Source organism: Ovis aries, chromosome 20 (assembly GCF_016772045.2).
Source record: "Ovis aries strain OAR_USU_Benz2616 breed Rambouillet chromosome 20, ARS-UI_Ramb_v3.0, whole genome shotgun sequence".
Taxonomy (NCBI): Eukaryota; Metazoa; Chordata; class Mammalia; order Artiodactyla; family Bovidae; genus Ovis; species Ovis aries.
The window spans coordinates 15,146,648-15,161,309 of NC_056073.1; the positions used below are offsets into that span (position 1 = coordinate 15,146,648).

General features: G+C 54.7%; 1 protein-coding gene across 2 annotated transcripts; it reads right to left on the reverse strand.

Moving 5' to 3' along the window:
- Positions 1-2,979: 2,979 nt before the first annotated feature.
- TREML2 (triggering receptor expressed on myeloid cells like 2) lies at positions 2,980-12,349 on the reverse strand. 2 transcript variants are annotated; one of them, XM_012100639.5, is made up of 5 exons: positions 11,800-12,349; positions 9,407-9,727; positions 6,341-6,761; positions 5,193-5,299; positions 2,980-4,912 (listed from the first exon to the last, which is right to left on the reverse strand). In XM_012100639.5, exons 1-5 carry the CDS (start codon positions 11,858-11,860, stop codon positions 4,833-4,835), a joined length of 990 nt encoding a protein of 329 aa, XP_011956029.1. In that variant the 5' UTR covers positions 11,861-12,349; the 3' UTR covers positions 2,980-4,832. The 2 variants fall into 2 exon arrangements, with proteins under 2 accessions (XP_011956029.1, XP_042092730.1); XM_042236796.2 differs by having other exon boundaries at positions 6,267-6,761.
- Positions 12,350-14,662: the final 2,313 nt, after the last annotated feature.

Sequence of the window (14,662 nt, forward strand, 5' to 3'; positions counted from 1 at the left end):
TGGGAGATGGTGAAGGACAGGGAAGCCTGACGCACTGGTGTCCATGGGATCATAGAGTCGGACACGATTAAGCAACTGAACAACAACCACAACAATATGCGGATGCTCCCCTGCACGGGTTTTCAGTGTTAAGCCTTGCTGGGGTGGGTATCAGCATCTCATAGAGACTGTCTCATCCTATGGTTTACGTGGCAACTCTGGCTTCTGTTCCCAACCTGAGAATAAACCTTCCGGTCAGGAAGCCCCCCAGCCACCAATGCAGGGCTGTGAGATGAAGGCCTTCCGCTGCAGGAGCCACCCTCTTCCTGCTCACACAGAATGAACCCCAGAGCTGGCCCCCGCCACTACACCACTGTCCCCTGCCCCTCCTCCTCACAGCCTCCTCCATGTCCGTCTCCCTCTCTGCCTGTCCTGTTCCCTCTGCCCTCCCTCCTTGCCCCTCACCTGAGCCCAGAGCACCAGCAGGACATGCAGCCAGTATGTGGCTTCCCAGGCCATGGGCCCTCTTCCTGACTTCGGGCAAGGGGAAGGAAACGAGACAGCAGCAAGCTCCTGAGAAGGGAGAGCCGGAGTCCAGGGGGATTCAGCTCGGCCACCAAAGCTAGCCTGGGAAGCGGCAGCCTAGAGAGGATGGGGAGGCCTCAGTCTGCAGGCAGGACCCTCAGCTGCATGTGCTACATCGGAGCCTTGACTGAGGCTCCGGGGGAACTCTGACCCTCCCTGCCCAGCCTCTTCCCCATCAGCCTGTCTCCCTGCCTTTCCATACGGGATAGGTTTCTTCTATTTTAACCTTTTTTGTTTTTTGGCTGCACTGCTCATCATGCAGTATCTGAGTTCCTTCCCCCTATGATGGAAGTGTAGGTCCTTAACCACTGGACCACCAGGGATTGCTTTTGCTTCTGGTTGAGAATGTTGTTTATAGCCTGAAATATACATAATAGCCCATTCTGGGCTCTGACCTTTAAAGGTACATTGCTTTTTCATTCATGCAGAGATAAAAAGTTGCAGAATGGAGAATAGCATTTGTCTTATTGGAAGTTTACAGGAACTACAAAAACAAAGCATTTTCACCTCCCCTCCAGGGTCTGGCTGACACCAAGAAGTCTGCAACACCATCTCCCTTTTAGTATAAAACAAGCCTGAATTCTGACTCAGGTAAGACATTTCTTTGAGCCCGTTCTCCATCAGCTGGCTTTCCAAATGAAGTTGCTCTTCCATGTCCCAACAACTTCCTGTCCATTTATTTTCCTGTCATGCGGCAAGCAGTACGAACTTGGACTTGTTAACAAATTAAGAACCTATTTTTCCTCCTTCTTTCTCCCTTCTCGATCCGACCTCTTCCTCCCAAGCCTCAACTTTCTCCTCTCCACTGAAAAAAATGTAGGGGGCCGAAGGTGAGTGAGAGAGTTCGGCGACACTTCTGAGGTTGCCAGAGGTCAGAGACTTCCCATCCAGGTTTGCTTGGGGATTGGGACATTCCATGGGGACTGAAAAAGGGGGTGGAGGGAGATGGAAAGTCATTTCCAGGAATGGAGGTGCAGGGAGGGTCCCTGGCAAGGGTGGGAGAGAGCAAAGTTGGGGTGTGAACATCAGAGGGGACGGGTGGGGAGAGGGAGATAGGTGCAGAAGAAGGGGGAGGGAGAGAGGAGGGGAAAGGATCTCTGCCCCGCAGGTCCTGCCTGTACCCCCAGCCCCCAGCTGGCCATTGTCAGTCCATAGTGGTGGTTGAAAGGCCATACTAATCAAACACATTTAAAAAATAATGGTCAGCAGATGAGCTACAGAAAAACAATTGTCACAGGCTGTTCCTGGTTAATAAACAACAAAGAAGAGACAAGTCCATAAACAAGCCGCAGAGCAGATCGGGCTTATGGGGAGCAGCAACTGGCAGGGAGGCTTATACGCTCAGGGATGAGGCTGGGGAAGCGAAAGGTGGGAAACAGAATGGGCAGACGTCAGACCGCCCCAGGCCACTCAAGGAGCAGTTCTGGAGACAGGCCACCCTTCAGGATCTCCAAGAAGGCAGGGGTTGCTGGGGCTTCAGACTCCCGGTGTCAGCGGATGGAGGGAACTGGTTGCCCTGAGAGGGGTCTGCCCCAGAAGACTCGAGGCCGCCTTCTGCCCTCACTACTCCCAGCCCTGGGCCAGGAAGCCCCATAGCCTGAAGAAGGAGCCCGGCCACACAGCATAGCATCCACCTGTCCAGGCTGATGCAGACTGAGAAGCCCATGTGCAGCCTCGGGGGACCGTACACCCCAGGCTCACCTGCTGGCCCCGCAGCAAGAACACGCCTGTCCCCTGGGCTCAGATCAGGGCTCACAGAGTGAACATCCCATGGGTGCTGGGCTTCCTTTATTTTCTCCTTCCCTTAGCCATGACAGGCAACTGTTCGCAGGCATGTCCTGTCGTCTCGCCCACTGCTCAGAAAGTCCCTCATCTTGTTCACCAAAGGCAGCAGTAGCCCTGGCCTGATACCTTCCCTGCCCTGCACTGGCCCGCCCTGGATCTGCTGCGGATCTGGGTCTTCCTGGAGCTCCAGGGAGAAGGACAAACAGGTAGCAGGAAGACAGAGGCCAGGGTTTGGGGGAAAATGTCCTGGAGGCCTAGAGGTCCAAAAACACCACCCAGGCCCCTAAGGGCTGGGGAGCTGGGGACATGGTCTGCACCTCCCCAGCGCTGTGTGTCTGTCCTTAGCTCGAGTCCACGTGGGAACTGGCTCCAGGGCTGGGCAGCTTGGGCAGGTCCACCTGGTTCCAGGAACCCCTCATCCTGGACAAACAGGGATGTTTGGTCCCCCTAACAACTCACCTGTATAACATCAGGGCACAGAGGCCTCTGCCTACGCCCAGCCCCACCTTCTAGGACCAGACCATGTGGCCCTCTTCCCTCCCTACCCCTTTACAGTCGAGGACAAAACAGAGACTTAGGTTCCGACGGTCTTAAAGGTAGAATGGAGAAGCATCAGACCTGGAAAAGAACTGGAGGACCAAGCATCAGTCTTTTAGTCAGTTGTGTAAGGTTCGTGTGTTATTCCGTTTTATCCTGAATACAGTCTTGAGAGGTAGGAATTAGTGTCCCCTTTCACAAGAGAGGAAACGTGAGGCCCGATAGGGTTAGTGACTTGCACAGGGTCCCACGTGACAGGTGCACCCCTGGGTCCCGGTCCTGAGCCCCTGCAGTACTCTCCCCGACATCCTGCTCTCAACCGGGGCAGGGCCATAGGTGTGTGCTTTTCGGGTGGAAAATTAACCCCCTCTTGGTTACACACAGGGTGTCGGCCACACCCTCCCGATAAGGAGGCTGGTTATCAGTGTGCGCGTGTGTGTCCTGGCACCAGGCCTGTCAGTTCCTCAGTCTGAGTCTCTCCTCTAGTGTCTTCTTCTGGACACAGTGGAGAGGGGCTGCCTCCCTGCTGTCCCCCCCGGGATTGCCCCCTGCCCCTTCCTCTCTCCCCACTTCCACTCTGGAGTGGCGACCCTGGGCTGGCTGCCCACCAAGGCCCCTCTGTGTCACTCCCCTGCCTTTGATGTTTGCTGTCCTACCCAGGAGGGCTATGACCCAGGGCTGAGAGCAGAGAGGCCACATCCACCCCAAGGCTCTCATTCCAGCGGCCCCAGGGGTGGTGGACACCCCTCCCAAGGGGAGGAATCCAGCCCCTATTCTTTAGCCTTTGCTGCTGAAGAGGCTGAATCTGAGCCATGAGCTGGAGGGGGCGGGTGCGGGGGATGAAGCGGGGCAGGAGAGACTCCTCTGGCCGCTGCGCCCCTGACCCAGGCTCCTTGGCTCCATCCCCCCTCCCCACCCCCTCCCAGCCCAGCGGCTCTGAGTTGTCTTTGCTGTGTCACTGTTGGGTCCTCTTTTCCCAGGGGACCATGAGTCCCCTGGAGGGAATTGATCCCCCCTTTCTCTGAGCTATAACTTCCCCTCCAGTGGACCCCAGGCTTCCCCTGCATCCCCTCCAGGAGTACAGACCCAGAGCTGGAGTGCAGGAACTGGGGGAAAGAGCCTTGGTCAGCCTCTGCATGCAGGTCTAGGGACAGGCTGGCCCTGCAGGCGAGGGGTCTCAGCTGCCTGGTCACAGCTGTCCCTGGACAGCCCGGCCAGCAGGCAGCAGTGGGGGCGTGGGCTCCGCTGGCACTCGGGACCTGAGGGACAAGCAGCTGTGGTCAGGCCAGGGCGCATGCGGAGGCCCAGTAGAGGATGCTTGGCCCAGGGTGTGGGAGGCTTAGATAGCTCAGGGGTCCCCAGGGCCTCTAGTGGCCCCCACCTCTTAGTCACTGTTTCTCCTCCAGCGTGGGACCCTTGTGACATAAGCTGCTTCTGAGACTCTTTCTTCCCCAAGAGCATAGGGACGCCTGAGGGGAGCAGAGGGAAACTGAGGACAGGGCCCCAGGTCGGGGGAGGGGGACCCCAGCTGTCCACCCCTCCCCGCTCAGTTCTGTAGTAAGAGGTTTCGAGGCTGATGATAGCAGAGGTTCTCTGTCTGCCAACAGCTCCCTCGGGGCTTGTCTGCCACCTAGCTGGGGCCCCGGGGGTCTGTGGCTCTCAGGAGCCATCTCAGTGGCGCCCCAAACCCTCAGAGACTCCCTGCCTAGTGCCACGTGCTCTGACTCCCAACCCCGCCAGGTTCCCAGCAGCCCAGGGGAACTGAGTAGGTGCGGCACAGCCTCCGGTTCCAAGAAGGCCTGAGTCCAGGTTGCACAGTCCTCACCCCCAGCCCGGCTCCAACCCAGACAGGTCTCCGTCTTCGCTCCTCTGAGGAGTCTCCTGGGGGTCTCCTGGGGTCCCTCTGGGAGAAGCTCCTCCCCACCCCACAGTTGAGTGGCTTCAGATCAAGCGGGCCTCCAGAGAGGTTCCAGTCTTGCAGGCGAGTCCTTCCAGGATCTGGCAGGGTCATGGCATATGCTGTATCCTGCGAGGACGGGGAGAGACGCAGGGGACAGTCCTGCTCAGCACCCGAAGCTCCCGGGCCAGCCGCTCTGCCTCTGCCCTCCACTGCCAAGTGCCTGGGCCCCAGAAGGTTCCACTGCCTGCCCACCCTCCCCCTCTCCTGGGTGTCAAATGGTCCTCCTGACTGGATGCAGGTGAGGATCGACCACCTGGAGACCAGGGGCAGTCGGGCGCTTTGGAAAGGGTATCAGGCTCCCCAGCACTCTGTCCTCGGTGGGCTGCGAGGGTTGGGTTCTACTCACTTCCCATGTGTCTCTTCTTCCAGAAGCTGTAGACTGCGATCAGCATCACAAGCATGGAGAGCAGCACCAGCACCCCCACGAGCACCATGGGATAAAAGTCCAGGTATCTGGGGAGACGGGACAGGGCCAGGAGGAGATGAGTACTGGGCACTCCACCCGGGCCCACGTCTTCCCACATCCCACGCGAGAGGAGTGGGACCCGCCAGTCCCCATGGGGAGCGATGGCCTCTCTTCCTTGGGGACTGAGCCGCGGGAGAAGGAAGTGAGGTGCTCAAAGGTCAGGAGGACGAAGCCCCGAGCCCCCAGCAAAGGCATGCATCTCTCCAGTATTTGGGGGAGTACTCTCTGCTGGGGGCAGGGGCTCTAAGAGACACCCATTTGTGACAGAAGAGGCCAAGAGTCTTACTCTCCCCAGGGTGACCGAGGATGGCACTTCCCACCTCGGTCCTCCAGAACACATGCTGTGGTTACCCTGCCTGTATCCCCCTTTGCCACGTCACTTCCATCTACACCGGCCATCAGCACCTCCGTTAAAAAAACTTTTGGTCTGAAGGCTTTCTCTTGTCACTGGAGCCCTCCATGCCACGCATGGCAGGCAGCCCGCCATCAACCACCAACAGTGGGACATAAAGGCCCGGCCCCCTCGCCCTCCACACGGCTGCCTGACACTGGACCCCGGGCTCTCCCCAGCGGGGCTGAGCCCTTGCTGCCCACGGTGGTGGCCAGCCTGTGCAAGCGCTCTGCCTGCTGCCCTCCCTGCCCCGCCTCACTTCCCCTGGCTCTGTCCCGTATTCCGGGAACAACATGCATCCTGGTCTCTGAGTCCACTCCTGGGGGACCCACATTAAAGTGTCCCCGTTTCCGACTCTCCGAGACGCTCCCCTCGTGCGGTCCTGACCCTCTCCTCTTCATCCTCAGATTCTGTGCTGACGCAGCCCCACCCTCATTTCCTGCCGCCATCCTTCCTGTCCCTCGTCCACGCCAGCTTCCCATCGCCCATTCAGCAACAGGCCAGGCTGGATTCCCGGTAGGGTGGCGAGTGCGACAGGGGCTGCTCTGCCGTGACATCTGCACCTTGCGGTCTGCTCAGGCGGTCTGTTCCCAGGTCTGGGAAAACGGCATTCGATGCCAGCCCCCGCGCCAGGTACCTGCTGGGGAATAAGTGGTTGAGGAGAGTTCTGCTGGTGGGGCACATTCCCATGGTGGGGGCTCCCACGGTGCAGAGGTGCGCGGCCTTAGTGGAGGTGGAGCCTGGGCCTGCAGCGGAGGCTCGGGTGTTGCTAGGAGATGCAGTTGCTGTCTGGGACCCGGTGGCCCTCCCGGGCCCCATGGTGGACAGGCCAGTGCTGGAGAAACTGGAGCCCATCACAGAAGTCAGTCTGGTGCTCCCTGAGGTGGGAGAAGGCAGTGGTCTGGCCAAGGTGAGGAGTCCAGCTGTGAACGCTGTCGCCTGGCTGATGAAAGGGCCCCCAAAGCCTGAGGTGGGCACAGGGCCTGTGGCGACAACGGTTTCACTCTGGAGGATGTTGGGCAGCTTTATGAGAGGAGTGTTTCCCTTGGTTCTGGAGGCTGAGGGACCAGAAAGGGAGGAAGGTGAGACTGGGTCAGGGTCTTGGTTCTGGAAGCAGCTGTCGGCAGCCCACACACTTGTCTGGGGACTGGGGTGGTGGGGAGGCTGTCCCTTGGATCTAGGACCCTGCTTTGCTGAGGGACCAGGTGTGTGTGTTCAGGGGGTGAGGTCAAGGAGGAGGAAGTAGGCACAGCAAAAAGGAAGAGTCTTTCACAAGTTTGCCAGTGTCCCCTGTCTGGCCACAGGGACAAGAGGACACTTCCCTCCCTGCCCCCACCTCTCTTGTCACTCTCTGGGCCTTCCTCATTCCTGTAAGTCAGAGATTTCTCTGCTCTGACGTTGAATGTGACCTTTCTCAGCTGCTCCACGGTTGGCAACTGGGATCCGGAGATGAGGACGAGGACGCATCAAAGACCCCGATTCCCAAGAACACTACGAGCAGTGAGGTCAAATGCCTTCCTTGGGGGCTTATTGAGAGACACCCGAACTGGTCCTGCCACCCTCATGCATTGGGCGGGCATTCACCCCCCGTTTCTAGAAGAAGGCTGGAGTCTGGTTGGTGGGAGGGGAGCAGGCAGGAGCTTGAGGGGTCAGTCTAGGGAGCAGTGTTGAGCCAATCTCATCAGGAAACAGGAGAACAGAGAGAAAGGGATGCTGTGGTGGGGAGAGGGCTGTGGCTGCATCCCACTGCCATGCATGCACGGACGCTCTCCGAGGGCCTCACCGAGGAAGGTGCCCATTTTTCTGTGCGAGGAAACCAGAACAAGCAGAATTGGTGAGGTGGGGATAGGACAAAGGGCCAACCTGGAGCCAGATCTCCCAAATCATCCTAGTGAGCAGTATGAAGACCCCCAAAGGACCCTTCAAAGAACACACACAGCTGCCCTGGCAGAGCCAGCACTTGGCCACAGAGGATCTAAGAGTAGGGCAGAAAAGGAGTGATGTTCACAGAGACAGAGCCCTCCTGCAGGGTCAGTGAGGTCACACAACCGTTTCCCTCTCCTTCATCCCTGCCTCAGTACACCAAGGGGTTGGGAGGTGCAGGACCAGAAGATGATGAAGAGGAACCCTCCTCCCCTACCTCCTGTGATGAAGGAGGGAGGTTGGACAGCAGCTGTCCCCCTCGCCCATCTCAGGTGCCTGGGGCCAGAAAGCTCGATTTGCAAGATGCAGTGGAAGAGTAGAAGTTTTGCAGATTTTTCATTTCCTAGTAAGGCCTGCAAAGTTGAAATCTCCCCAAATTGTGGTTAAGAGATGGAAAGTGAGATCCAACAGAGTACAGCGGGAAGACACACTAAGGGGAAAACCATGTCACGTTTACTCTCAGTTCAGTCGCTCAGTCGTGTCTGACTCTTTGCGACCCATGAACTGCAGCGTGCCAGGCTTCCCTGTCCATCACCAACTCCCAGAGTCCACCCAAACTCATGTCCGTCGAGTCGGTGATGCCATCCAGCCATCTCATCCTCTGTCGTCCCCTTCTCCTCCCGCCCTCAATTTCATGTTTTTGTCCGTACAAATGAAGACTTCAGTAAACTGGTTTTGACTACTTCCCTGGGGCTACAGCAGAACTGGAGAAGGGAGGAATGAGATTTGCTCTGCGTCTTAGAGATGGCAGTTGCCCAAGTTCAGACCCAACAGAAGATGGGGATGCAGTTGGGTTAGAGGAACCGGGAAGGGTGGAGAGTAATTTTCACAGTCACTGGAAGCTTTTTGCAGGCTCTCTGTCTGGCTCCTCACCCTTTCCTATCTTGTAAATGTAGAAAGAGTGCAGGGCTTCGTTCTTGGCCCTCCTCTCTTTGTTTGTACTAAAGAGAGAGCTTTGATCATCTTAAAGTCAAGGCACAATGTCACCCCTCTAAAACTCTCCAATAGCTTCCTCTTGTACCTAGAATAAAACTCAGACCCCCATATCATGGGCATCAGGACTGCTGTTTGCCTCTCCAGACCCATCTTCTATTGCTCTGCCCAATACTCAACATGCACCAGCTTCTTCTCACCTCAGGGCCTTTGCATATGCCATTCTCCCCACCTGGAAAGCCCTTTGAACCACCCACTTTCAACAAGGCTAGAAAACTCTCTTCCCACACAGGTTCTGCATGATGTCATCTGCTCAGGGAAGCCTTCTTTGACTCCCCACTAACTCAGTCGCTCCCCTCACCACAGAACTTCCTAGTTCATCCCATTGTCTTATTTGCTTAAGAACATTCACTGTTATCTGCAACTGTTTGTCTGAAAATGTGTTATTCCGTATCACCTCCCATAGGACAGGAACGTGTCTGGTTTTGCTCACCACTGTGTCCTCAGAGCCTAGAATCATGCCTGGCAGAGAATCAGGGCACAGTGAATAAATACTGAACAGATGATTGAATAAAACAAAGCACAAAGAGTCCTGAGCTCGAATCTCATCTCGTCCACTTGCTAGCTCTGTGATCCTGAACAAGGTCAGAGCCGCAAAGGACTTTTTACATCTAATTTTCTTCATCTGTAAAATGCCCATGAAGGTGTCTGTGAGAGAACTGTGAAAACCCCACTGTCCATCATGCCCACTGATGGATCATTATCATCCTTGTTGTCTTTGATGTCAGTGGACTACAGGGCGGGAGGACACCCCCCAGCATCCCAGCGCCCCAGCAGGCCTGCTCACCTGGAGACACTTCCAGCAGGAAGCCCATCAGAGGGTAGAGGATGCCAGAGCTGTTGCGCATGCACCAGTACCGGCCTGAGTCCTGGTGCCTGAGGGCCGCCATGGTGACGTTGACCACCTTGGCCTGGGTATCGTCCTGCAGCAAGTAGCGTGGCCCCTGCACCCCGACACGGGTGAACCCAGTCTCGCACTTTCTCCTCCTGATTTTGCACCAAACCTTACCCTCCACGTGGTTTTTACGGCTCTTGTAGGAGCACTGCACAGACAGAGTCTCCCCTTCGAAGTGCTGCAATTTTAAGTACACACTCTCCATGGGGGCACCTGGGGAGACACAACTGCTTGAGCAAGGAGGAAGGAAGCAACTTGAAACTCTAAACTTGTGAAGAGGCAGGTAGCTATTGCTCTGCTCTCGTGGAACTCAAAGGAGAAATACAGCCCAACTCTGATAGAGGGGGACACAGGCCCCCTCCCCCAGGGAGCTCTCGTCTGTTGCAGGAGATGCTAGCCCTGCCCTTTAGGAGTTCCCAGACTGATGGGGAAGACAGTAGTCCTGTGCCCTTGGAGAAATCCTAAAATGATGAGGAAGATACAGGGCTAGCTAGATACATACAGGGGAACTCCCAGTATAATGGTGGAGACACAGGCATAGCCCACAGGGAGCCCCTAGTTTAACAAAGGAAGCTTAGCCCTGACATTTAGGGAACTTGAGCAGACACAGCCCTTTTTGTGTGTGGCATTTTCTAGTCCGATGGGAAAGTGATAAGCCCCGTCTTCAGGGTCTTATCCCGCCCTCAGGGAGATACAGACACAAACGCAAGTCGTCATTCTGAAATTCCAGAGCCCAGTGAACTTAGGTAGGTGAGAAAATTCAGGCTTGGAAAATATTAACACTAGTTATTTGTTTCACAAACAGTTTCACTCTAGTCATCTTTTAAATAACAAGTTGTCTGTGTTCACTCTAGCTGATGTTTAATTTTAAAATATTCTAGTTACCTAAAACCCATAGATTCAGTATGTCCAAACATGTGTTATCAACTCCCGGTTGTGTTTAAACCAAAGAACTCTACGGTTCTTCACTGCTCATAAGTTGCCCTCTATCCCTAGGAAGCAGATGTGGTCCGTGAGCTTCATAATCCACAGTCTGATGAGGAGAGGGTAGAACTAGGGAGAGGGTGTCGAGCCAGGGGACAGGAAGAAGGAGAAGGCTGCGGTGGGGGCCCTCCGCCCCTCTACCCACCTTCCGCTCAGCAGTTACTCCTCTAACACCCTCAGAGTCTTCTGCAAGCACACACACACAGAGTAGAGAACAGACATTTTGGAGTCTAAATAAACATAGGTTAAAACTCGATTCTATCACTGGCTGTGTGAGCAGACCGGGTAAGGTCTTTGCTTCTTATCTGTCTCTGCTTGGCTGTGAGAACTGTGCTCCTGGACAGCGCCTTAAATGTGGTGCGTGCGCAGTGCACGCCTCCTTTTCCCTGATGCAGGTTGCTCCAGGCTTTCCCAACGGAGCCCAGGGCTGTGATGGCCAAGAAAGAGCCCAGCATCCAAGACGTCCACCTTAGTTTCCAACCCAGCTGCCGCTAGAGTTGAGGCTTGGAGTAAGGCAACGCCTTCTCTCGTATCACTTTGTACCATGCAAATTAAACAGAATCATCCCACTCAATTATTTGGCAGGTGACAGGTTTGGGGGACCCCAGGAGACACTCTTCTGCCCTGGCAGGGGGGGCCTTTCTGGGAGAGGTGTACAGATGGGACGACCTTGCAAAGGGTCTCCGGGGCACTGTGTTCGTGTGTGCCCACCTTTCAGCCCTGTCACAGGCGGTGCCCAGAACTGAACGGGAAGTGGTAACTTGGTTGCCATGGCAGCGAGGGAGGCAGAATTGGGTGAGGTCCCCTCAAAGAGCATTTAGTAGCTGTTGGGTGGGAGAGAGGGCTTCAAGGATTGCTTCCCTCCCCGCCAAGGACAGGGGGTAGGGACGGGGGTTGTGCCCCAATGTTCCAAGAAAAAGCAAGTTCAGCACCCACACCCGTAAGGTAATGCTTCTTATAAAGAACCAACAGGGCCTTCCCGACAGAGGCCCAAGGGAGGAGGCCTTGTTGTATGAGGAAAGGGAGTGGCCCTGGTCAGAGGTCCTGAGGAAGCCGGGCAGATAAAGGGGCCCGTGCAGAGAGGGTCCAGAGCTTTATCTTAGTTGGTGAGGCCTGGGTTAACTTTCCCCAGGGCCAGATATTCTGCTGGAAACTTCTCACTGGTCTCTGGTAAGGGGCGACTAGGTCTGCCAGACCTCCTCCTCCTCCTCCAACCTCACAAGATCACTCGGCAAGAAAAGCAGGAAGGGGGTCCAGGGACAGACCGTTCCCTGCCCCCAACCTCCCACCCACCCTCTTACCTGAGACAGGGCCCTGGAGCCGCAGGAGCAGCAGCGACAGCAGCAGGAAGGTGGGAGGCATGGCTCCATGCAGTGGGGATGGCGCAGCCCAGTGGGGGGCAGGGACCCAGGGTTAGGGGCCCAGGCCTATCCTGGCCTGGCCATTTGGGTCTGCCAGGGAAGACCTGGTGTTCTAAATGTGAAGTTGCCCATTTAGGGAAATGAGGAAGTTGTGGGACCCACTGTGACCAGAAGACCGCGGGAGCCCGCAGAGCCTACAAGAGGGCGGTGCCGGGGCAGTTTCCGCCCCCTCTTCCTCGAAACTTCAGGCAGGTGTGGCTGCTCCACCCAGTCTGGGGCCTCCCCACCCAGGGAGGGCTCTCAGGGTCAGAAGACTCCTCACCCTCTTCAGGTTCCCTCCCAGAATCTGGTGAATAAGAGTGTGGTCCTCTGAAGCCCATTATTCACCTAGAGGGGTGGTGTGAGGTTTCTAGAACCTCAGGTACAGACTTCTCTGGAATCCTCTCTCTCAGAGACCATGGGTATAGGCTACAGGGCTGCAGCAGGGCATCTCAGACCCATTTATTCACACACCCACATTCACACGGAGCTTCCTGTAAACTCCCATTCATTTTCTCGTGCGTTCATTCCTAAATGCACGCGTTCGTTCTGGCACTGCCTTTCTCTCGCCCGGGCTCCTGGCTAGTCCGAGCAGTCACGCATGCTCACACTTGCAGGTAAACCTCTACATGCCCAGATGCAACCTTATTTTTGTCACTGTTAGAGTGTGGCAACCACTCCAGTATTCTTGCCTGGAGAATCTCCATGGGCAGAGGGGCCTGGCGGGCTACAGTCCGTGGGGTTGCAAGGAGTCAGACACGACTGAGTGACTAAGCACACAGCACAGAGTGACAAGAAAAAAGAAGATGCAAATTGTGAGACTTGGAGTATAAAGTTTGGGTTCAGGAAGGAGCACCTGTGCTCTCACACGAGGGCACACATACACACACACTCACACACTCATACACACTCACACACTCATACACACTCACACACTCATACACACACTCACACACATACACACACTCATACACGTACTCTCACACACTCTCATACACACACACTCACATACATTAACACAGTCTCATACATACACACACTCATACACACTCACACACACATACACACCTCATGGTGCCTATTGGGTATGTGATATAACTGCAGTATCTCTTTGGGGAAGGGGAAGACTCACATACACTAACACACGCTCATACATACCTACACACACACTGAAACACTCATACACACACACTCACATACACTCACACACATACACTAATACACTCTCATACATCCACACACTCACACACTCTCATACTCACATATACACTCACACGCTGTTACACTATGTACACACTAACACTCTCACACTCACATACATACTCACATAGACACACACACACAAGCGGCCTCTCCTTTTCCATACTCACATGTCTCCTTATCTTTATCCCTCTCTCTGCCTCTCCTACCATCATCTCTAATCACCCACCAGCTCTGTCCAGACCCCTGCTCCCCGCTGCAGCCCTCCTAAAGCAGCCCCGGTGTTTCCCTTCCCCCTTCTCCACTCCAGAAACCACACCCCGCAGCCCTGCCTTCCCCTGCTCCGGCCCCCAGCCAGCACACGGGCATGCTTCCTCAGCTTCCTCTCAGCCCACCCTATCTCTGCTATACAGCTGTCTGGCTCCAGCTAAAATGACCCAGCATCTGGCCCAAGACTCCACCCTTCACTTAGTCCTCAGGGCTGAGAATGAGAAGGGACTTCTGACACCCAGGAGCTGCGTCATAGGCTCCTGGGCATGTGGGGACCCAGGTGGACCCCCATGACTATGCATCCTCCCCCTCCTCACCTATGCCAACTTTCTCCTTAGATGGGACTCAGAGTAAAACATCCTCAAGTTTGCATGGCCACAGCCTTAAAATGAGCTTGAACCCCCCAAATCCCAAAGCAAGGAAGCTTTATTTTTGCTGATCCCAAATTTCAGTCTCAACATCCATTCATCCCTTTCTTGGCTCTTTCAGTCTTCTGTACGGCACATGGCTCTGGGCACCTGGGGTAGAAATGAGGTATGGTTGTCACTTTAGACCTCTCAATACGCTTTCCTCACTCACCCTTTTTCATTTTCTCCCCTAGTTTAACACTGCTCCCCAAAGCCCTGAGTTCAGAGACTGTCTCTCCTCCCAACACAGAAGATATCTTACTTTCTTTCCTCCATCTAAACAGTAAATGGCTTCGGGACTCAGGGCATCTCATTTATCTCTTGTGGCCACCACATGTGCTTAGAATCTATGCTTCTATTAACCCCCTACTGTGCCCCTAGTGAGGCCTTGTGAAAAATGCATTCACTGTGATAGCTGCGTTGACAAGAAAGGAAAAACCCACATGCCCTCATTCCACTCAACAGACGAAGTATAAATTGGATTCAATGTTTCTGAGGGAAATTTGGAAAGATTTATTTGTAAAAGATTTATTTTTATTTATGTGTAAAAAATTGTACAAATTAATTAGACTCTTATGTACACAATAATTTAACACAGCAAGATATTTTTGTGTCTTTCTATTTTGGATTAAAAAATTAAGGTCTAATTTACATAGGTAAAATTCACCCTTTGCAGTAGAAAGTTCTGGGAGTCTGAAAACCCATGGGGACTTGTAACGACCACCACAATCAAGATACAGAAGTGCTTCATTACCCCTCAAAGTTTCCTAGTGTCTTTCTGTAGCCTTCCCCTCACCCCACCCTCAGTTCCTAGCAAACTGACCCGGTGTTTTTCCCTCTACAGTTCTGCCCTTTCCGGAATGTTATAAAAATGAAATGGCTCAGCG